The following is a 23,855-nucleotide window of genomic DNA, read 5'->3' as shown; positions in this document are numbered from 1 at the left end:
ATACTGAGGGGAGTCCATCAACATTCTGGTCATCAGGTGGCAATCCCAGGCCACCAGTCTGGAGACGCTGGCACAGCTCGGTCTGTGCAAAGACTCCTCCATCAGACATCCGGCCGTTCTTCCCCACATCCACAAACAGAAAGTCCAAATGTGCCGAGACCACCGCCATCAAAACTACACTATGGAACCCCTTGTAGTTATAGAAATAAGACCCCGAATGCGGTGGTGGCACAATCCGGACATGCTTCCCGTCAATTGCCCCGACACAGTTGGGAAAGTCCCAACGGTCAGCGAACTGGGAGGCCACAGTCTGCCATTCCTGTGTACTTGAAGGAAACTGTGGAGTGAACAAAAAAAAATTAAGATAAGGACTTTGAAACCTAACTTGTATATCAGATTACACAAAAACATTAGTGAACAGCAGCAGTCAAACATTATTAATATGTGTGTTTGTAATTGAAATGGTAAAAAACATAAGGCCCACTTATAAGATTAATCACCCCCTCTGATGGCCCATTGATCTATTTGAATGTGGGGGGAGGTGTTCTAATTAGGGCCCAAAACACACCTGACTGTTTTAAACATTTGTGGGGTGGGGGAGGGGTTCTAATTAGGGCCCAAAACACACCTGACTATTTAAAACATTTGTGGGGTGGGGGAGGGGTTTTAATTAGGTTAACAAACACACCTGACTGTTTTTAGACATTTGTGGGGTGGGGGAGGGGTTCTAATTAGGTTAACAAACACACCTGACTGTTTTTAGACATTTGTGGGGTGGGGGAGGGGTTCTAATTAGGGCCCAAAACACACCTGACTGTTTAAAACATTTGTGGGGTGGGGGAGGGGTTCTAATTAGGGCCCAAAACACACCTGACTGTTTAAAGCGGGGGTCCACCTATCTATCGTTATTTTTTTTTTTTTTTTTAGTTCATTCACAAACTTTTCTTCTCAGCATTACATACTCACATATTGTGTGTAATATGTCCGCCTGTGTCAGATTTCGTTGGAAAGAATAACTTATATTATTCACTGCAGGCGGTTTCCATCTTCATTGTGGGCATTTGAAGCCCACAAGCATTTATTTCCTGGATGTGGTGAATGCTGTGCTCCCAGCATTCACCGCTCGTTCCCGCACATGCTCAGTGGCATCCTGGGAAGCCTGAGACTAGCTCCCAGGAGTCTGGGAGAGGCTAGAAACATGCCCACTTCCATGGGAGGAGAACAAGGAAGTGCAAAGAAGAATAGAAAAATAAAAGGTAATTACGGCGATTTAAATTTTTTTAAACGGCATGTCAGCATCTAGGCAAGGAAGAGAATACATACAGATATTGTTCAAAATTTGGGTGGAACCCCGCTTTAAAACATTTGTGGGGTGGGGGTGGGGTTCTAATTAGGTTAACAAACACACCTGACTGTTTTAAACATTTGTGGGGTGGGGGAGGATCAAACAAGACAAAGGAGCAGACAATATACATTGTTCAAGCGACTATAGGCTAGAGATATAAATGGACCCAGGATTGCATGGTGGGGAGGTTATTGAAGGTAAATATGCATGTAGGGCAATAAATGATTAATGTCCAAAAACGGGCATGCATGAAGATAAAGGGGACATTCACAGCATATTGAAAGCATGGCAACTAGGTAAGGAGGACATTTATACAATACATTAAAAAACATTTAATACATATCATGTAATGTTAAAGGATAAATCTTACCTTCATATAGTCCTTCTGCAGGACCTGAATGATGGCAGAACAAGTCTCTGGGATTATTATCCCCTGGGGGGAGATGCCTGTCGAGAACTTCAAGTCCTGAAGACTTCTCCCTTTCGCCAAGTAACGTAACGTGGCAACTAGCCTCTGCTCCGCACTGATGGCTTGCCTCATGCAGGTATCCTGCCTGCTGATATAGGGGGTCAGCATAGCCAGCAGACGCTCAAAGACGGTCCGTCATCCGGAGATAATTCCTGAAATCCTCAGGATTATTCTCACGGAGCTCACGGAGCAAAGGCATATGAGAGAATTGGTCATGCTGGCGCAACCAATTCTTCATCCATGAACTCCTCCTCGCCCTGTTCATGGACTGGACTCGGGTCAAAGTATTAACCCCAACACCAAGTCCCCACGCAGCACGAACTCGAGAACGAGTACGTCCACGCGACATGGCTTCAAAACGGTCGGCTGGTCAAACAAACAAACTTATAACAAATGCACTGAAGAACAGCAAGGCCTATGAAGAACGACCTGAAAATCAGGAACGAGCGGACCAGAACGGCCTGCAAGGCAGGTTACGAACTGACCAACACGCATTGAAAAGCAGATACAAACCTCACAAGCACAAACTGAACCGCAGAAAACGATCGAAATAAGCTGAAGTGTGAAAAGCGCGAATCGTCTCTAACCAAACTTCTACTAACACGAGATAAACACGAGATTAGCAGAAGGAGCCCAAAGGGTGCCGTAGTGGGGCTTGAACTTCCTTTTTATAGTCCCGTCGTACGTGCTATACGTCAACGCATTCCAAATCAGCGGACTTTTGCAGTGATCGTGTGTGGCCAAGTCCGTCTGTTTTTAAGTCTGGCACAAGGAGCCAACAAAGTCCGGCGAAAAGTCCGCCGAGCAAAGTCTGCCGTAAAGTCTGCTCGTGTGTACGTGGCATTAGATTCACGTGCACCCCACTCTTCTCTCTCTACTTCTCTTTTCCTTCCCTTTTCTTTCTCTTTACCTAAACACCTTAATAAAAGTACTTCAGAAGATGTTAAGAATGTATAACATAAGACACTGATACAAATACTCCATCGTCTAGGATGATGAATAATGTCAAATTAATGAAAAATGGTCAAACAGGTCTGTACTATGTTTAAACTTGAGTTTTATTGACCAAGTACACTTAATGTAACAACAATGTATACCACACAGTCGCAATTGTTTAGAATAGACTCTTAGGCTACTTCATGCCTACTTAAGCTGTACTGGAAAAACATGCGCAGTTGCATCTGCGAATTACGAAATGTGCATTTTATTACTTTCATTTTCTCTCAATAAAACTTTTGAATGAGAAAAAAAAAAACAATTTGGTTCTACGGATTTATGCTATGAGGCTCATATTTCCTATATCTATGTGGACGCCCGTCATTGGGGATTCCTAGAAATACCTTTGAGAGGTTGAATGCAGCTGTACCAAACTGAGGGATAACCTGTCTAAAGGGGACACCGCCATTGGAATACAGCTATTACGTCTGTTACCCCTGCAGGGGTGAGGCGCTCTGGTGAGTGCAGGCACAAGTAGGTGATGCAGAGGAAAGCAGGGAGCACTGGAGAGTCACCTTTGTTTTTAATTTGTGCATGGATCACCGCTCACAGACTGTTTTTCAATAGTGTATAGTCGTATACACATATAGATTATATACATTTGTTGGGACTTATCACTTTGATATTAGCATCTGTCACTTTACTGTTTATTTATATTTTGATTGCATTTAGAAGCAGGAAATGTGTTTTGGAATTATTGATTTTTTAAATATGTGTATTCCAGCTCACACGCAGATACATAATTTCTCAGCAACCGAGTCACACATTATTAAGCACGCAACACTTTATTATTTGTGATGTGCTGTATTATCACCGTCATATATATAGATTCATATTTTTCATGTATCTATTTTTCCTCTACACCTATAAAAATTTTTTTTTTTCTTTAATTTTTGTTTTATACATATTTATTTGAAGCACTATTCACTTTATATGGAGAAATGGTAATATTCAAGTAGTACAGTGGATTTACATACAATTAATTATTTGAACAGCGCCACGTTCCCTGAAGAAGATTTTTTATACCACAAAATTGTGTTCAGTTGCGGTGCTGACCATATAATGTGTTTTCCCTGTAAGCGCAGAGACAAAAAAGAACAATACTAAATGGGATTAAATTCTTGAAACAAAGAACACTATAGAAAAGTGGGAGCGCTTTAAAGACATATTAAACAAAGGCATTGCATTCCAATGTGCAACAGATATAAAAGTGCAAAAGTTAAACCTGGGTAATGTAGACATGGCATATTAACAAGAAAAAACGTATTCTTTAAAAAAATATAGAGCAGAAGAGTCATCATCGGCATTCTAAAACAAAAATGCAAAAGCACAATCAAGGCAGCTAAAATAGATTACGAGAGACACATTGTTGAGGAGAGTTAAAAAAATCCCCAACAGTTTTTCAAATATATTAATAATAAAAAATCTGATCATATTAACCGCATAAAGGATTAGCAGGGGAAGTCGGTCACATGTGAGAAGGCAACTGTATTAAATACATTCTTCTTCTCAGTTTACTTGAAGGAAAAGAAGGGGTATAATAAACAAGACAGAAATGTTAATAACATATTGAATGTACCCCTTGTGGCTGATAGAGACCAGTATTAAAAAAAGACTTGTAAAACCTAATGTAAACAAATCACCAAGACCGGATGGCTTACATATGGCTGACACCTGAGAGTTCTCAGAGAACATGTTATAGCTAGGCTATTATTCACAATTTTTAGGGACAGCATGCTTACTGAAATGTTATCAGCTTATTGGCAAAAAGCAAACATGGTACCAATATTCAAAAAAGGGGCGAGATATATACGTAGAAACTACAGACCAGTCAGCCTAACAGTGGTATGTAAACTATTGGAAGGATTGATAAGGGACCATGTTCAACAATTTGCTGATGAGAATAGTATCATTAGTAGTAACCAACATAGATTTATGACAGACTATTCTTGCCAGACCAACCTTTTAACATGAGGTAATGAGCTGTAATTTGGAGGAAAGACTGTAGACCTAGTGTATATAGATTTCACTACGGAATTTGATACAGTACCCCATGAACTATTAATTTACAAATTAAGGTCTTTTGGAATTGATGAAATTGTATGTACCTGGGTAGAAAACTGGTTGCAGGAGCACGTTCAGAAGGTGGTGATTTGTGGCATATATTCTGAATGGTATAGAGCAGTGGTCTCCAAACTGTGGCCTGGGGGCTGAATGCAGCCCTTTGCTTGCCTTTGTCCAGCCCTTGGGGCACTATTCCTCTCACTGACACCAACAATGGGGCGTTATTCTTTCCACTGACAACAACGATGGGGCACCATTCATTTCTCTGACATCAAATGATGGGGCAAAATTCCTCCCACTAACAGCCAGGACAGGGTACTATTCCTCTCACTGGCACCAATGATGGGGCACTATTCCTCCCACTGACACTAATAATGATGGAGCACTATTCCTTCCACTGACACCAATGATGAGGCACTATTCCTCCAACTAACACCAACGACGGGGCACTAATAATGGGGAAATTGTACACTCCCACTACACTGCCAGTGCATTTTCTACTCCCACTGGCCACAGTCTGACCCCCCCTAAAGCCTAAAGCTCTGTATACGGCCCTCTGTTTAGAAGGTTTGAAGAGCAGGGCTCTTTCCTGGAACCAATTCTGTTTAATTTGATCATAAATGATATAGAGGTTGAAATAAATAGTTCCATCTCAGTGTTTGCTGATGATACAGTAACAGGGCAACAACTTCGTATCAGGAGCCACTTTACAAGAATACCTAGGTAAAATAAATGGGTGGGTAGCTATATGAGGTTTAATGCTGAAAAATGTAAAGTAATGCACTTGAGAGCTCACTGGGAGCAGAATCTCTGAGGGAAACGAGGATGGAAGAGGATCTGGGGGTCCTAGTAAAACACAGACTCAGCAAAAGCATGCAATGCCAAGCTGCAGCAGACTATCATTTTACCACCGCTTAGGAGGAGATATGATCCCAACATACAAATTTCAAATAGGGACCCTAGCATTGGGATGAAACTATTAAACCTAAGGTCGCTAAAGAAGACATGTGGCCATACAATGAAGTTGGCCAAGAAGCGATTCAATCTTAAACTGCATAAGTGGTTCTTTACTGTTAAAGTAGTAAGGATGTGGATTGTGGGGCCTAACATCAATAGTATGCAAGCTCTTGGAGGGGGTGATAAATGGGGAGTACTCAGAAGGGGTGGTAGTGGCGTCCCCCAGGGTTCTGTGCTGGGACCAATCCTATTTATTTTGTTCATAAACAACCTGGAGGATGGGGTAAACAGTTCAATCTCTGTATTTGCAGAACAAAAATAAGCTAAGCAGGGCAATGATTATCCGCAGGATGTGGAAACCTTGCAAAAAGATCTGAACAAATGAATGGGGTGGGCAACTACATGGCAAATGAGGTTTAATGTAGAAAAATTTAAAATAATACATGGCAATGGCAAAATATTAATGCAATCTATACACTGGGGGGAGAACCTCTGGGGGGAATCTAAGATGGAAAAGGACCTGGGGGTCCTAGTAGATGATAGGCTCAGCAATGGCATGCAATGCCAAGCTGCTGCTAACAAAACAAACATAATGCTGGCATGCATTAAAAAGGGGATCAACTCCAGAGATAAAATGATAATTCTCCCGCTCTACAAGACTCTGGTCCGGCCTCACCTGGAGTATGCTGTCCAGTTCTGGGCACCAGTCCTCAGGAAGGATGTACTGGAAATGGAGCGAGTGCAAAGAAGGGCAACAAAGCTAATAAAGGATCTGGAGGATATTAGTTATGGGGAAAGGTTGCGAGCACTAAACTTAGAAGAGACGCTTGAGAGGGGATATGATTTCAATTTATAAATACCGTACTGGTGACCCCAAAATAGGGATAAAACTTTTTCGTGGAAGGGAGTTTAACAAGACGCGTGACCACTCATTAAAATTAGAAGAAAAGAGGTTTAACCTTAAACTACGTAGAGGGTTTTTTTAGTGTAAGAATGGCAAGGATGTGGAATTCACTTTCACAGGTGGTGGTCTCAGTGGGGAGCATCGATAGTTTCAAAAAAGTTTTCAACCTCACCTACTATGTAACTATGTAACAGTTGGTGGTGTCAGCAGGGAGTGTTGATAAATTAAAAAAAAACAAAAAACTCTTAAAGGGTAAGTTCACCTTTACAGAAAAATCTGTAGGGTGAACTTACACATGACCCCTCAGTCCCGCTGACCTGGAGCGCGGCGTTCACACGCTAGGAAACATCGGGTCGCCGCCTCACCTTCCGGGGCTTAGAAATCCCCAGCAGCTTAATCTCCAAAACGTACCTCATCAGGAGGTATATTTAGGAGCATTCTAATTGGTCAGCCTTGACCAATCAGAACCTGCGTAGTTGTCCTATCACCGCAGGCGAAGAGGAGAGAAAGCTGCAGGGATTTCAAATACCCAAACCGGTACAGTGGCGATGTGATCTGTCAGAACAGGAGATCGCTGGACTCCAGGTTAGCAGAACCGGGTGCAATGGGAAGGGGAAGGAGGTACACAACGTACAGGGATATTGAAAATGGTAGTGTAATAAACACACAAAGACACACTCAGTTTGAACGGGGTGGACTTGTGTCTTTATTCAACCTTACTAACTATGTAAAACAATAATAATGCATTTAGTGACAAATAAGGATGTGAGGCTGGTTGCCAGAGTGTTTGCAAACACTTCCACTACTTAAAGCAATGTTATGATTTCTACTCTATGGGAACCTCCAAGGAGAACAAAAATATTTCCTAACAAAGGCCACCAAGTATACCCTGACAGCCCTTACCACATGCAAACAGTGTAATAAAATGTTCTTGTCATGTTTTGGAGCAGAGCAGAGGGAGGAGAGGAAAATGTTATCATTAAGGTGGAAAAAAGAAACCCCCCTTAGGTAAAAAGGAAGGGTTTTGTTCTCAAAACCAGCATGTCCTTGTCAAAACAAGAAAAGACTCTTTACAAGAAAGAGCTGCCAACTTAAAAACATGCCTAATAGATGTGATGGTGACCAGGAAGGCAATATTACAAAGGTGGTCTAAAGTCTAAAATCGGTTTGAAGGGACCAGCTGATATTCAAACAATCTATAGGTAATCAGCAATCTATAGTACAACCAGAATGTTTGATCTTTCATGCGATTATTTCCAGCGGCTATAGCTTTTAGCAATAATCACTGTGTTCTCCTGGTAAGGATGGCTCCCTGTGCCCTCCCACTGGGGGAACACAATAGTTTTGCGGGAGGAGTGTTAATGGGGGAATCAAGCTAATTTCTTTCCTGGAACCCATGGCTGCAGAAAAGAAAATCACACCATCTATAGCAGGCTTAATCCTTTAGAAAAAGGATTGAAACAGAAAAAATTGAAAGGTCCTAGGTTATAAAAGATATATAAGTTCATCTGGACACAAATGATGCCAAAATTATTCATTCACCAGAAGTACTGACAGTTTGATTTTTAAGTTAATCTTAAGTTAATTAAAGTTAATCTTTGTACTAATAAGGTTTATTCAGAATATGTATTCTAAGTTATAAAATAAATATCCGACTTCAACATATTGCTGTTTCTATATATATTTTACTTGTTTATTTTTATCAATTTAAAAAATGAGCGAACATAATAAAAATCTAAATTAAAATCAATATTTGAATACCCTTTGGCTTCAAAACAGCATCAATTCTTTTAGGTACACTTGCATACAGTTTTTGAAGAAAACCAGCAATATTCAGCAATATGTATACATTTTAAATTTGTTTCGATTTCTAATTTGATTCGGATTTCAACAAAATTAAGTTTTGTATAACTTATTTTGGATTTGTTTAAATTCATTCTTATTGTGATTTGGAAATTTGGATACATCTGAATTTCCGAATATTGAAAAATTTGAACACATTTTTATTTGAAACTAAATAAACTGCACATGTCTACACCATGTTGAGATCACAAGGTGACACAGGAGATCTAATTGGGGAATTTTGTATGAGCAACTCCCTTAAAGCGTTTGTTACCCCAACACTTCATATTCCTGATATGTGCCTGCTGTACCATGTACTTGTATGAGAAAGTATCCTGTTCTCTCTGTATTGCTTCCTTTATGTGAAATCCCTGGTGTTCATGCCAATCCCTCTGCTTTCCTATTAAAAACTGACCACACTAATCATTAGAGCACACTGTGGTCAGTTCTCTAGCTGTGCTGGGAACTAAGTGTACTCTCCCCTCCAATAATCGTACTTGTTCTCTTGTTCTGACATGCCCCCCTGCACAGCCATTCACTGGCAGGCTCAGTGTACTGCTGCTTCTCCTCCCCCCAGCTCTTATGCAGCGGAGAACATAGAGAACATAAGAAATGTGATTACTTATAAAAAAGGGAAAAAAGGTATTTGTAATGTTTTTTTTTTTTTTTAAATCTACAGCCCTGGCGAAAAGTTTTGAGAATGATACAAATATTTTTTTTCACAAAGTCTGCTGCAATTATGATGGCAATTTGCATATACTCCAGAATGTTATGAAGAGTGATCAGATGAATTGCAAATAATTTCAAAGTCCCTCTTTGCCCTGAAAATGAACTTAATTCCCAAAAAAAGACATTTCCACTGCACTTCAGCCCTGCCACAAAACTCATCATTGCCTGGCACAAAAAGGGATTCACTGGCAAGGATATTGCTGCTACTAAGATTGCCCCTAAATCAATATTTTATCAGTTCACCAAGAACTTCAAGGAGAGAGGTTCAAATGTTGTTAAGAAGGCTTCAGGGCGCCCGAGAAAGTCCAGAAAGCGCCAGGAATGTCTCCTACAGTTGATTCCGAGAGCAACTTCCCCCAACCATCCAACATTTTAATGGCGAATAATGCCTTTTTCAGCAGGATGGATCACTTTGCAATAAGGCCAAAGTGATAACTAAGAGGCTTGAGGAACAAAACATCAAATGTTTGAGTCCATGGCCAGGAAAATCCCCAGACCTTAATCCCATTGAGAACTTCAGGTCAATACTCAAGAGGCGGGTAAACAAAAAAAACCCCACAAATTCTGACAAACTGCAAGCATTGATTATGCAAGAATGGGCTGCCATCAGTCAGGATGTGGCCCAGAAGATGATTGACAACATTCCGGGGCGAATTGCAGAGGTCTTGAAAAAGAAGGGTCAACACTGCAAATATTGACTCTTTGCAAAAGCCTAATGTAATTGTCAATAAAATCCTTTGACACTTATGAAATGCTTGTAATTATACTTCAGTATACCATAGTAACATCTGACAAAAAGATCAAAAAACACTGAAGCAGCAGACTTTGTGAAAATGAATATTTGTGTCATTCTCAAAACTTTAGGCCACGGCTGTATACAAAAATATTTTGACTTTTTGACTATTTCTATTTTTAACTGAACGGGTTGTTTTACAAGGTAATCGTTTACAAACATGTTAAGCCTTGATTAGAGATTGTAAAGCAAGAGGCTTCTGAAAGAGAATCGATAAGGCTGAAAACCTGTCTTCAGACCAGACTGCCGAAAGGCCAAAATATATGATAGAATATTCCCTAGGGTTCAGCCACTTATGCTTGCATCAATCAAAGAAAGTCGTAAATCCTGCTGGAGTTAGATTTCCTTGCTATAAGTAAGATAGGAATAATAGAGTCAGGAATACCTCTATCCTTTGAGAATTGGGTTTCAACAGCCATGTTGTTAAATCCAGTGACTGAGTAACAGGATTTAACAAGGGCCTTGGGAAGTAAGTCTGGTTTGTTTATTATAGGCTAAGGCTCACAGACAGAAGTCTCAGTATGTCTGTGTAACACATCTTCTGGGCCAATTTGGTGAGATGAAAATCACTGGGACCCTTTTCTCTTTTGCACTGCAGTCGAGGGGGGATCTTCATAAAAATGAAAGCTTAAACCAGTTGAAAGTGAGTCAAAAGGAATAACCAAGAACCAAGGCAGGATTGGAAATTCAACATGCCAGGGAGAGCTTTGTTTGGCTGTAAGTATTGAGCGTTCAGAGGATTGGATCTGCTTGTTTCACTTCATGAGTATGTTGGATTAAAGAGATCTGGAGTGAAACTGGGCAAAGGGAACTGCCTCAAAGGAGGCCACCATGAGGCCCAAAATCCTCATGCAAAAATAAACGGTGGGGTACTGTTTTGAAGAAAAGAATGCAGGTGCCAAGGACTACATAGAGTTTAATGCAGCAGGATCTACCGTAGTTTTTGCGCCACATATGTATGTGGGTACTGTTTTTACCTGAAGGAAGCAATTTTCTCTTGAGGAAGGAAAATGCCAGCATGGGCTGTGTCCAAGATTAGACCCAGGTACTCCAGACAAACTGAGGGCTACAGAGTAGACTTTTGAAAGTTGGAATATTCAGCCAAAGATTTTGAAGGAACTGAATTATCCCATGAATGTTGGCAGATGAATTTATGGCTAAGGAGACTTTTAATAGGTGAATCAGGTAGCCTGGTACATGAATGCCCTGGGTTTGTAGAAGAGCCTGAAGCAAGGCAAGCACTTTTGTGAGCACACGGGGTGCAAAGGAGAGCCTGAATGGTAGTGCTAGAAATTGGAAGCAGTCTGCCATATGCAGAAGCATTAATTTGAGGGGAAGATTGGGATGTAAAGATAGGCATCTTGTAAATCTACTGATGTGAGAAATTCCATTTGTCTGAGAAAAAAAATGACAGATCTCATTCATTCAATTCAACATTTTGGTAGAAAAAGAAGGTTTATTAGAGGTTTTAAGTCTATTGTCTGAACAGATTTGAAATCTTGAAACAGTTTTTCTGAAGAAAGAAACTGGTACAACCACCCCTTGTGTATGAAGTTGGTGCAAGGCAGTCATTAAATTTCCCTTCTTTTGTTCTGAGGCTGGCAGATTGGAAGGTAAAAAGTAAAGCGGAGGCAGAGTTAGCAGTTCTATTTTGTACGCCTTTGAAAAGACAGACTGGACTCTGAGGTCGGGGACGTCTCAGATCCAGATTAGTGCGAAAGCTAACAGACATTCCCCCATTCCAAAGAGTGTGAGCGCTCCTTCATTGTGAGGAGGGCTTTTTGGTAGGCTTGGTGGAACTAAAAGGAAGCGTTAAGCTTTGGTTTTAAGGGTTGATGTAGTAACCCGTAGGAGTAGAAGATTTAGGCTTTTTCCTGTGGCGTTTGAGTAGCTTTCCCCAGTAACTTGCTTGATGAATTTATCAAGGGATTCCCAAAACAAGTATTCACCATCAAAGGCAAGTGTAGAATATGCTTTTTACAAGCAGGTTCAGCAGACCAAGCTATTAGCCATAAACATTTACTCATAAGTGCAATGGACATTTTTGAGACTTGGCAAATTACATTCTCAAGAGCTTCAACACAAAACAATAAAGCTGAGCGTAGAAATTCTTCTAAGAGACCAGAGTCATAAATAGTGATGAGCTGAACATATCTAGGTTCAGTTTGAGCAGGGTTTGGTGAACATTACTAAAGTTTTGGTGCCAAATCCAAACCCTATTGAAGTCAATGAGAGCCAAATATCAGAAAAAGACTGCGACTGTTAAACAAATAACATGGGGGGGTTGAGCATTGTTTAAAGGTATTGTAAACATATAATTTTTTTAAATTAAAATAATAAACGTCATACTTGCTCTGTGAAATAGTGTTACACAGAGTGGCCCCAATCCTCTTCTTCTGGGGTCTCCTGTTGGCAGTCATGGCTCCCCCCCCCCCACTGAGTGCACACCATAAGAAGCCGATTCCTGTGGGGGCACTCATTCGCACTCAATCCTGAGCCAAGCTGTTTGTGTCCATTCAGACAAATAGCCCGGCTTGGCTTCGCCCCCTGCTCACAAGTTTTGACTGACGTCAGCAGGAGCCAATGCCTCCTGCTGCTCTCAGCCAAGCCTGTGGGAGCGGGGAGAGGGAAGAAGAGCTGCTGCAGACATGTATGGCGCTGGATCGAGATCGGGATCAGGTAAGTATTTAGGGCAGTGGTACAAGGGAGCTGCCATTAAAAGGTTTTTTTTACCCTAATACAGAGAATGCAATAAGGTAAAAAAAAAATGTTTTACTTTTACAACCACTTTAAATTCCATTTGGTGGGGAGCAGCAGTTTCAGTAATGCTTAAAATAAAACATTGAAATTACAATACCCCATGAAATAATATGCCTGGGGGGTGACCCTGCTTGTAAAGTGGAGCATGCGTGTGATTTATCCAAGGGCTTGGTATAAAATAGGGGAACCCCATGCTGTTTTTATTAAACTATTCCTGTCCCATTTCATTTTTTTTTTTTAAACTATTCCTGGAAATGTAAGTAAATGGGGCCGGCGATGTTACTGGTTGTTAAGGACTTGGCGATGCCTACACCTACCAGTGCCCTTAACCACTGATAGCGGGAAGCTGTCATATAATAGCATAAGTAATATTGCTATTTTACATTAGATTTGGCTCTAGCCAAAATGAGTAAATGTTTGGGCGTTTCTTTAAATGCTTGAAGAACCAAAGTTTAGCACATCGTTTATAACATATAAAGATCAATATCCAGTTATATTTTGTGTATTTTGGAATGCATCCAGCTCCTTTTTAAAACAATCTACTGAACTGGCCAGAACTAGTTCTTGAGGGGGTCTTTTCCACATTTTCACAGCTCATACTGTGAAGAAGACTTTCTGTATGTAAAATTTAAATCTCTTTTCCTCCAGACATAGATGAGTGCCTAGCGTAGGATCCAGCGGCCTAAGCAAACATTGCAGGGAAGAAAAACACAGTGGGGTCCAGGTACAGTCTTCAAGGTACACACCAAGTGTAACTGATCCGGAAACTGACCAGGGCAGTAGGGCAGTAAAGATAGCCCATGTAAATAAGCAGTCAGATATTGATAGTAGCTTCAAAGAAGAAAATTCAATTACTTACAGTGCCTTGAAAAAGTTCTCATACCCCTTAAAATTTTCCACATTTTGTCGTTACAACAAAAACTGTACATGTATTTTATTGGGATTGTATGTGATAGACCAACACAAAGTGGCACATAATTGTGAAGTGGAAAGAAAATGATAAATGGTTTTCAAAATTTTTTACAAATTAATATCTGAAAAGTGTGGCGTGCATTTGTATTCAGTCCCCTTTACTTTGATACCCCTAACAAAAATCTAGTGAAACCAATTGCCTTCAGAAGTCACCTAATTAGTAAATAGAGTCCACATGTGTGTAATTTAATCTCAGTATAAATACAGCTGTTCTGTGAAGCCCTCAGAGATTTGTTAAAGAACCTTAGTGAACAAACAGCATCATGAAGGCCAAGGAACACGCCAGACAGGTCAGGGATAAAGTTGTGGAAAAGTTTAAAGCAGGGTTAGGTTATAAAAAAGTATTCCAAGCTTTGAATATCTCACGGAGCACTGTTTAATCCATCATCCAAAAGGGAAAGAGTATGGCACAACTGCAAACCTACCAAGACATGGCCGTCCACCTAAACTGACAGGCCAGACAAGGAGAGCATTAATCAGAGAAGCAGCCAAGGGGCTCATGGTAACTCTGGAGGAGCTGCAGAGATCCACAGCTAAGGTGGGAGAATATGTCCACAGGACAATTATTAGCCATGCACTCCACATGCCCCTGATGACAAAATGTATGATGAAACTAGTAGGGCGGAGTTTATGTCTAGCGATACCACGTTACTCTGATCTGCAGATTTTTATGTGAGAACCTTTGTATCCACTTGTTACATTGTATTGGATCTGTGGTCACTTTTAATGACATTTTTTTCAATAAAACCACCCTGGTTTTACGCTAAGTAGCGACATTTTTGCCTTTTTTTACATAAACCTCCATGAGAAAGAGTGATTAACCAGCACCAACGGCCGTGACTCTACACGTCTCTACCTTCAGTGGATGGATCCTTTATGATGTGTGATTTCATGCCTGATTAGACTCCTATAATGTTCGTTCTAGCTATCTGGTAAGGGCACATTTTGTATCTATATGGTGGAAGGCGCACTTGGGTGTATGGTCGCTCACTATCATTTGGACACGTGTTGCAACAATATATCACTTTATTTCTGTATGGACCTATATGGAAATCTTATGGACTGACTACTGTCACTTTATTTAATTTTGCATGTTATATTATCATTTTTGTATTTAGCGTGGCAATTGTTGGTTTATATGTATTTTGACACAATTTGTTCTGTTGTGTAATTGCCAGCAGCTTGCTTCTTCATGCTTTTTGTTTTTCATTTTTTCACTTTCACCTTCCCAATCACAACCCCTCCCTGTTTCTTACTCCACAAATCTGGCCTTTATGGAAGAGTGGCAAGAAGAAAGCTATTGTTGAAAGAAAGCCATAAGAAGTCCCATTTGCAGTTTGTGAGAAGCCATGTGGGGGACACAGAAAACGTGGAAGAGGGGTGCTCTGTTCAGATGAAACCAAAATTTACATTTTTAGCTTAAAAGCAGAACGCTGTGTGGTGGAAGACTAACACTGCACATCACCCTGAACGCACCATCCACACTGTGAAACATGGTGGTGGCAGCATCATGTTATGGGGATGCTTTTCTTCAGCAGGGACAGGGAAGCTGGTCAGAGTTGATGGGAAGATGGATAGAGCCAAATACAGGGCAATCTTAGAAGAAAACCTGGTAGAGTCTGCAAAAGACTTAAGACTGGGGCAGAGGTTCACCTTCCAGCAGGACAACGACCCTAAACATACAACCAGAGCTACAATGTAATGGTTTAGATCAAAGCATATTCATGTGTTAAAATGGCCTAGTCAAAGTCCAGACCTAAATCCAATTGAGAATCTGTTGCAAGACTTGAAAATGGATGTTCACAGACGCTCTCCATCCCATCTGACAGAGCTTGAGCTATTCTGCAAAGAAGAATGGGCAAAAATTTCACTCTCTAGATGTGCAAAGTTGGTAGATACATACCCAAATAGACTTGCAGCTGTAATTGCAGCGAAAGGTGGTTTTACAAAATATTGACTCAGGGGGGGCTGAATACAAATGCACACCACACTTTTCAGATATTTATTTGTAATACATTTTGGAAACCATTTATCATTTTCCTTCCACTATGTGTTGGTCTATCACATAAAATCCCAATAAAATACATTTACCTTTTTTGGCTGTAACAACAAAATGTGTAAAATCTCCAGGGGTATGGATACTTTTTCAAGGTACTGTAAATAAAAATATACTTCTCCAGAGGAGAACAGGTCCATCATCAAAAGACATTAGCAAAAAACATGAGCCACAAGGAGAGGGTGAGGTTATATGAATACTCTGTAGGGGCAGCCCTAGCAAGTTTTTGCCAGTGTCCTGAAGGTAGCCTGCACTGTACAATTAAAGTATAGGCTTTTTATACTCACCATAAAATCTTCTTTTTCCGAGTCCTCTGACAAAAAAAGTCTCTTTTGGGATGTCCAAAAGCACTCAAACTAGGGGGTGGGCTAATAGGCCCAAAGTGAACACAGAAAAATTGGGGCCTGCTTGCGGCTCAAAGAGACACCCAAAGATCCTTACACCCAAAGGTGGCATCTAATTGGGCTGCCACCTCCTGTTAGTAGAAAAAATGTGAGCACAGATGATAGCTTTGCATTGAGAAACTGATGGCAGAAAGATCAAGAAACACTCACATAACCAGTAAAGCATGTCTTTATAGGGAAAAGAAAGAAAACAATCAATCCCATAGCTCCCGACTGTCCCTGATTTGTAAGATAGTTTACCTGAACCACTCAGAAGGTAGAACAAGAAGCAAAATCCTTCTACATCCTTCTATCTGGAATGACCAAAAAAGAGACAATAGCTAAAAGATAGAGACTTACAGTAAGAAATTACAGCACAGTCAATCAAGTAAAAGGATGTCCTCTTATGAGAACTAGAGCAGGAAAAGGACTGAAGGATAAGATGAGAAACAGCCCCAGGTCATAAGAACGGCTTAGGCTCACCTGATCCCATTAGAGGTCCAACAGAAATGGAGTTCCATGCATGGAAAGGCTGTTGGGTCAGACACTCACCTTGCAGAGATGAGGACTACCAGGAAACGACCCTTTGTGAGTGAATTAGAGTAGAATTGCCTCCAAGGAGTCTAAATGGACGCACAGGGGGAAGGTAAATGGGAACTCCCCATACAAGGACTTTATATACGGTTAACATACTTAACAAAAGAGTAGCAAAGACGATTCCTTGATTGATAGTGTTTAGAGTTACACTGTAGCCCAACTTATCTGCAATAAGGGAAAAAAACCCTTGTATAAAATATTTTAATAGACCTTGCTAGAATATCCTTCCTATACTTGAGCATTGTACAAATCACAGATTTAGACATGCTCCTGACTCCTCAAATACATTGATGTTAGAGCCAACAAAGCAATAGTCAGAAGCCTTATCAGGTATGCAAAGTACCACTCAGAGTTACTCAAAGATTCACAACTTGCAAAAACTGAGAGACAGGCAACTCCCTGATATAATACCAAGGACAAGATTTTATTATGGCTGAAACATTCTGGTCTAAGTTTCCTGCAGACAATGAAAGAATTCCAGTGCCAATTTCCGAAGTTTCAGAATCCAAATGATTGGTTGAGACATCTGGACAATCAGGGACACATTGTCCAATTGATCCTGCACCGGCTGTTTTCTCCACAGGATGTCACTGAAGAACTAGGGCTAACGCTGTGGAAAGCACCCTGGAGAACCCTGGAAGTGCAGGGGTGAGACTTAAAATTTAGAGAACAGGAACCCATAAGAATGCATCCTAGCTGACCACAGAAGCCAGAACGTTCCAGTGGGAAAGAAAAAGAATGGTAGCTCTGGTGGATACTCTGCAAATTGTCTGGACTTGCAGGCCCCGAAAAGAGGCAGATGTTCTCTTTGAGGAAGAGAACGGTGACCGTGTTGGAATTCAACTCCCGAGACCAATCTAACCCATTAGTTTGGACAATGATGCACAGCGAAGTGATAGGTCTGTTAATTTGTGCAGTGACAGAGGAAGGCTGAAGATGAGGAGGTAAAGAGGCATCTGGAGGCAGAGGTTTACTTATAACTGGAATATTACTCTCTGCAACTAAAGCATCTGAACGGCAAGCTATTCAGGAGTCTGCAAAGATTAACAATCCCCCCCCCCCCTAAATGTGGGAGTGTGCCTCTATGCTGATGAAGGCTTTTCTGAAGATTTATCAGATTTCTTATCCTAGACTTTGCAGGTGGCTAGAGTGCCAAGTGTGGGAGGCCTAGATGTGCATACTCCAGGAGAAAAATTAAACAGAGGAGACTTTATAGACCTTTCCCTAGGCTTCTTTTGCTGAGACAGGTGGGTACTCTTGCCTCCATTGACATCCTTAATAACAAGATAAAAGGTTAGTCTGAAGGGACATTGTCATTTGAAGACCATGCAAATCAGGTGTTCCTCGAAGACAAGCCAAGATCCTTCCAGCAGACCATCACTGAAGTGTAAAGCTCCAGCCAGGTTTACATGCTCAGTGAAGGATCTACTGCCGCAGTGGAGAAATTTCTTTAAAGGCTAAGTTTACTGTTAGCAGCATGTTACACTCGTATTTAAGGTATAACATATAACATGTTCCTAAGCACCCCCCTCCCCACTGTGACAACAGACAGAGGTACCTCTCCCCAGCAGCTGCTGTCACATTTAAAGTGGCGGCTGCTGGCACAGCCATGTCATACATTCACAGGGATTTGTGAGCGAGTAAATTGCAAGTACCTTCTGCCACCACTGATCAGCACACTTGTAGTCCACTCATTCTTCCTCCAGGTTTCAAACTATAACCCATACTAAGATAAGGGCAGAAATCTGAAGGAAGAGTTTACAGCAGTGGTTCTCAACCTTGCTAGTGCCATGACCCCTTGATAAAATTTCCCAAGTTGTGGGGACCCCTAACATTAAAATTCTTTTCGTAGCATGGGTTGTCAGCATGCAAGGCAAGACAAGTAATTTGCTCCCGTAACCCATGGACATTTAGCGCTCCTTGAGTCCTTTCCACTCGTACAGTATTAAAACCCCTTATGGTACATTTTAGGATCTTAAGTGCTCTTGATCGAGGTCATCTGCTGATCTGAGAACTGTAGTGGGGACTTTTAATGGCATCTATAATCACAGGTAGTGTTGCTCACTGTGTCTCCAGTTTCACTGTGTCTCTGACTTTGTGGTGTTTCGTAGCAGTGACACCTATGCTGAAATCAGGAGATAGGGTCTCCTTCAGCCCCTCTCATTTCACATTCCTCACCAGTCAGCTGACCTCTAGTCTCTGACCTCCCCAGCCATGCCGTGAACTGAATGGGTGGCTGTGAAAAGGCTGAGTGGGTGGCCGCGGGCTCCAGGTACAGCCCACTGGGCAGCCCAAGGCTCCAGGGATAGCCCTGCTGGGAGGCCGCAAAAAAGGCTGGGAGAGCGATGCGGACTTCAGGTCAGCCCAAGATTCAGTGACCCCTGGCAAATCATCATTCGACCCCCAGGTTGAGAACCACTGGTGTACAGGAACCGGCCTGACTTTGCACACATGATCAACTTATCGCAGATACAATGCTTTGCAAGCTCTTCTATAAATAAAAGAAAAGGGATGAGGCACGCCAGTGAGAACTAAGTTTTACCACTTCATGTCTATAGACATGGAGGTCAAATATACTCACGGCTGGGACGCCTCCCTCCCACAGTTGCCGGGCTCTCCTGTTCCTCTGGAGATCCCAGGACTGTGGTAAATGTGTTCAGGATGGAGAGCAGTAGAAGCATGGGGAACATCCATTTCCAAATCTCCTCTGTGACTAATGAACCCAGAAGTTACAAGCATTTTGTCAGTCCTGGGTTCAGAGCTGTGATTCCCCAGGATAATGTGGCTAGGTAAGCAGCTAATTAAGCATGGTCTGTGCTTGTTTAACTGTACAGGAGGGCAGAGGAGACAGACAGGGCCTAACAGACTCATATCTTCAAAAAGGGAACCTATCACCTGCTTGTACTAGGGGGCTTGTTAACCCCTTAGAAATAGCAATAAGGTTAGATGTAAAAAAAAAGTAAAAAATACAATTATAAAAAAAAAATATTGAAAAGAACACCTCCTTTGCCTTGTGTATACACACCAAAGCACACGTGCACATAGGGTGAAGTTCAATGCTTCCGAGCATGCGTCAAATTGTTTCTGAGCATGCGTAGGAAATTTGCGCGTTGGAATTGCCACAGACGATCGCATTTTCGGATAGGAACTTTTTCCGATCGAAAAATTAAGAACATGCTCTCAATCTTTTGCTGGCTGGAATTCGGCTAGCAAAAGTCCGATGGAGCATACACACGGTCGCATCTTCTGCCGAAAAACTCTCATCGGTCTTTTGCGGGCCGAAATTTAGATCGTGTGTACACGGCATTAGTAGCTGTTTGAAAGATGTCAAGGGTATGATGAGATATTTCCAAAGCCCACAGACAAAGACCTCAAATATCAGGTGCAACTGAAAGATCTTTACACCTGCAGGGTCTGCAAGACCCAAGACTGGTGACAGCAGACTGTTGCTCCAGTTTTAGTGTAGAATGCATCACATCAATAGGAGCCCAAACAGTCTCTTAATCCTGGAGTAATAGCATAAAACTGTGACTCCTCAAGGATGATCTGATTGGGTAAAGGTTGGAGTGACTCAAAATCAGATGTGGCCACTGCAACTGATGGCTCAAAAGCCACTAGGACTATGGGCAGATCAGCCATAGAATATGCGAGGGAAGACGGGGGAGCACGCTTATAGCTTCTGAGGCCAGAGCCAGCCAGGAACTAAGCAAATTGGACCACAAAGTCTTGTGTGATAGGAGCAGACACCCTGGCCAACAGCACAAGGGACCCTGGTCCCAGAAGCTAGGGAAAACTCTGATGACGAGTTAGACTTTATGAACCGAGGATAACAGGATTCCAGGTTGCAGATGTTGGCACCATCAAAGGGCATGGAACAAACGTAGTTTGTGTTAGTGGCATGAGAGCTGGGTTACCCTTTGCAGTGGGGACTCTGTGTCTAAAAAGACATGTCGCGACGAGTAGTGGTAAGACAACTTATTCTCAAGGTTTGAGGCAAGGCCTCAGGTACTCACAAAATCCATACAGCTGGTAGCACATAAGGGACAGATGACTGCAGGTGACTGGGTCACTGTGGGCAGGCAGTAGAAATAAATTGAGGATCTCGCAAGCAGGAGCAGCAGCGGAGAGATGCTTCCTGTATGCTCTAAGGTGGGACATTCCACCCTGCATATGACATCAGCTCAGTTCCACCTGGTTCACGCATTCAATGACGAAAACCTGCAGGAAATAGGGAATTTAAAAGGCACCCAGCAATCTATGCAAATGAGGTAGCTGCAAGTGGTCAGGCTGACTTGCCTAATTACCAAGCAAGTCTTCAGATAAAGTGAAAGCATTGAGGCAATGCCAGGGGCTGTGAACCTGTAAAATGCTTTGTGGCAAACTTGTTATCAGAACATAGTCTGTAAAGAGCCTTACTTGAAACACAAGTGTTCAAAGGTCAACTCCAGGTTAGCCCCATAATGTACAATCCAGTAGGGTCCAGACATGGCAATTCAAAAGGTTGAGGGACCCGTACCAGAAAGCAAGAATTGTAGAGATCAGCTCTTGCAGTGATGTAGGGAAGGGTCTTAAAAGAGAAGTATGGGTTTTTGTTTAGTTTTTTATATTCATACTTACCTCGGTGGATGCAGCATCAGACCGATGCTGCAGCTGTCCCCCGGCGTCTCTGCACTGAGAACCGATCCACCGAACATCGCCGTTAGCTCGGTTCTCACTCCTTCCTGAGCGGAGAGCTGGTGACTGTCAGTCAACATCTCTCCTGCTCTGCTCTTCCACACTCATTGGAGCACAGAGCTGTGGAGGGGCAGGGAGCGGCTGTCTCAGCGTCTCGCTGAGGTGCTGACACAGCCATCAGTCAAGGCAGCTGGTGGATCCAGACTTCGGAAGTCGGGATGACGCGCTGTCTCAACCGATTACAGTGACATCAGCAGAGAGCGGACTTCAGACCGCTCCCTGCTGAAAACTGGTCACAGGAGTGCAAAACGAATTGCACTTCTGTGACCCAGAGGAGAAGCCCAACCTAAAAAGCTCAGACTGGACTTCTCCTTTAATTCAAGACAAATAAAAGCAAAATGCTGGCAAAACTTAGTCTTTTAACAGCAGAGCTGTAAAAAAGTAATTCATACAGCACTAGCAAAAAAAGCTGATGCATACTGATGATATGCAGTTATCTTGGCTGGCCTATAAGTTTTTTGGTTTGTTAGTGTTCAGTGCTCATGTAGGCAGCAGTATAACCCAAATGTCAAAGACTTCCTGTGTCCCTCACTCGATGACAAAGAAAAAATGTTTTTGAAAAACTGCAGACAAATTGCTAAACATACAGAAAAGTAGATTTTAGGTTTGCTTACACTTTAAGGTAAAAATGTTAGAACTTTGTGATGTAGCAAAATTAATGTTGCAGGGTCTTACCTTTTTTATATTTTGTATATGGCAGCCTGAGCTAGAGTAGAAAAGCCTGTCCTTCACTGGCAGGTTGCAGCGAAGAACTACTGCTCTCTGTGTGGAAGCAGCTGTCTAATATGCTGAGTCATAGCTATACTGTAGCTCCGCAATCCACGGGGATTGTGAGCTTTGCTAATTAGAAAGCTCTAGGTGTTGCTTCCACACAGAGAGTAGCAGTACTCCGTAGCCTGCTGGCCAGGGACAGGCTTCAAACTTTGGCTGTGTATGCTTCAGCAAATCAGTACAAGGTAAGACACTGCAGCCTTACCTACTTGCCTCATCCTGAATTTATTCTCACAGTGTTGGGCTTTAAGCAAATTCAGAATTTTTATTTTATTATCTCACCTTTTGCAAATGAATGCTCGGAACTCTAACATTTGCTCTTTTCTATTGACACACTAATGAAAAAGACAAAGAATTACTGTCTAAAACAGCACAGTACTATTACTATGTTATGCTCCATCCATCGTCCCATCATTTTATTAAAAAAAAATGAATAAATAAATAAAAATTCACTTTTTTTCACCTCTTCTTGCATCTTATTGCTGATGATCTCTTGCTGCCACTTCCTGGCTGCTTACACTCCAGAGATGGCTGCATGGCCTTTCCCATCACGCAAATTTAAAATATTGAAAATCACTTTTGAAAATGATCTCACATGCAAAAGCTTGAATGAACTGTTAGTGACTGTATTTACATATATTTTAAGGACCTAACCTGACTATTTTATTGTACTATTTTTAATAATGGGTATTTACTCTCTTCTTGTCAAATTTGTTTATTGAATTTTAACAATTAGCATAGATAAGTACATATGGTGGCAGGAAAAGAAAAGATCACATATATGGTAATATACTCCAATCTCTTCAACAATATCCGGACATGTAAAACAGGGAAGAACATATAGTGGGGTTTATTTATTAAAGGCAAATCCACTTGGCACAACAAGTGCACTTGAAAGTGCACTTGGAAGTGCACTTGGAAGTGCAGTGGCTTTAAATCTGAGGGGTAGATCTAAAATGAGGGGAAGCTCTGTTGATTTTATCATTCAATTATGTGCAAGCTAAAATGCTGTTTTTTATTTTCCTTGCATGTCCCCCTTGGATTTACAGTGACTACACTTCCAAGTGCACTTTCAGTGCACTTTCAAGTGCACTTGTAGTGCAAAGTGGATTTGCCTTTATTAAATAACCCCCACTGTTTCGGTTTCTATTTTTCCTGATTGATATATATTTATTAGCCTGGAGATCTAGAAAATGTAATTCCTGAATATACACAGAGCGCACCACTACATGATCAACTGGGGGAAGACTTAAGTCTGGTTTCCCAACTTCCTCAGACACTGCCCCTCTGATAAGGTTTGAGGTGGTAAAGGTGGTTTGAGGTGGTAAATACCGTATTTATCGGCATATAACACGCACTTTTTTCCCCTGAAAATCAGGGGAAAATCGTGGGTGCGTGTTATAGGCCGATCCCCCCCCAATTGTGTGTGATCGGAGCAACCGCGGCAATTGCCGCGATCGGCGCCGACATACACAGCTGTGTG

At 41.7% G+C, this 23,855-nt stretch overlaps 1 protein-coding gene across 3 annotated transcripts in view; it reads right to left on the bottom strand.

The window, feature by feature from the left end:
- Positions 1-23,855, bottom strand: part of RPRD1A (regulation of nuclear pre-mRNA domain containing 1A) — a 189,997-nt gene that overhangs the window by 18,665 nt on the left and 147,477 nt on the right. Inside the window, exon 7 of one of the 3 annotated variants that reach the window (XM_073630774.1) lies at positions 3,779-3,883. The exons of the other annotated variants lie outside the window; for them this stretch is intronic. Coding sequence (XP_073486875.1) covers positions 3,794-3,883 — 90 coding nt within the window. The 3' untranslated portion in view covers positions 3,779-3,793. Of the gene's footprint in view, positions 1-3,778; positions 3,884-23,855 lie in introns of those variants that run through there. 3 annotated transcript variants of the gene reach the window in all.

This window comes from Aquarana catesbeiana, linkage group LG05 (genome assembly GCF_042186555.1).
Source record: "Aquarana catesbeiana isolate 2022-GZ linkage group LG05, ASM4218655v1, whole genome shotgun sequence".
NCBI classification, from domain to species: Eukaryota; Metazoa; Chordata; class Amphibia; order Anura; family Ranidae; genus Aquarana; species Aquarana catesbeiana.
Note: the sequence above shows the minus strand (reverse complement) of the source record. Positions and strands in the feature narration are given on the sequence as shown.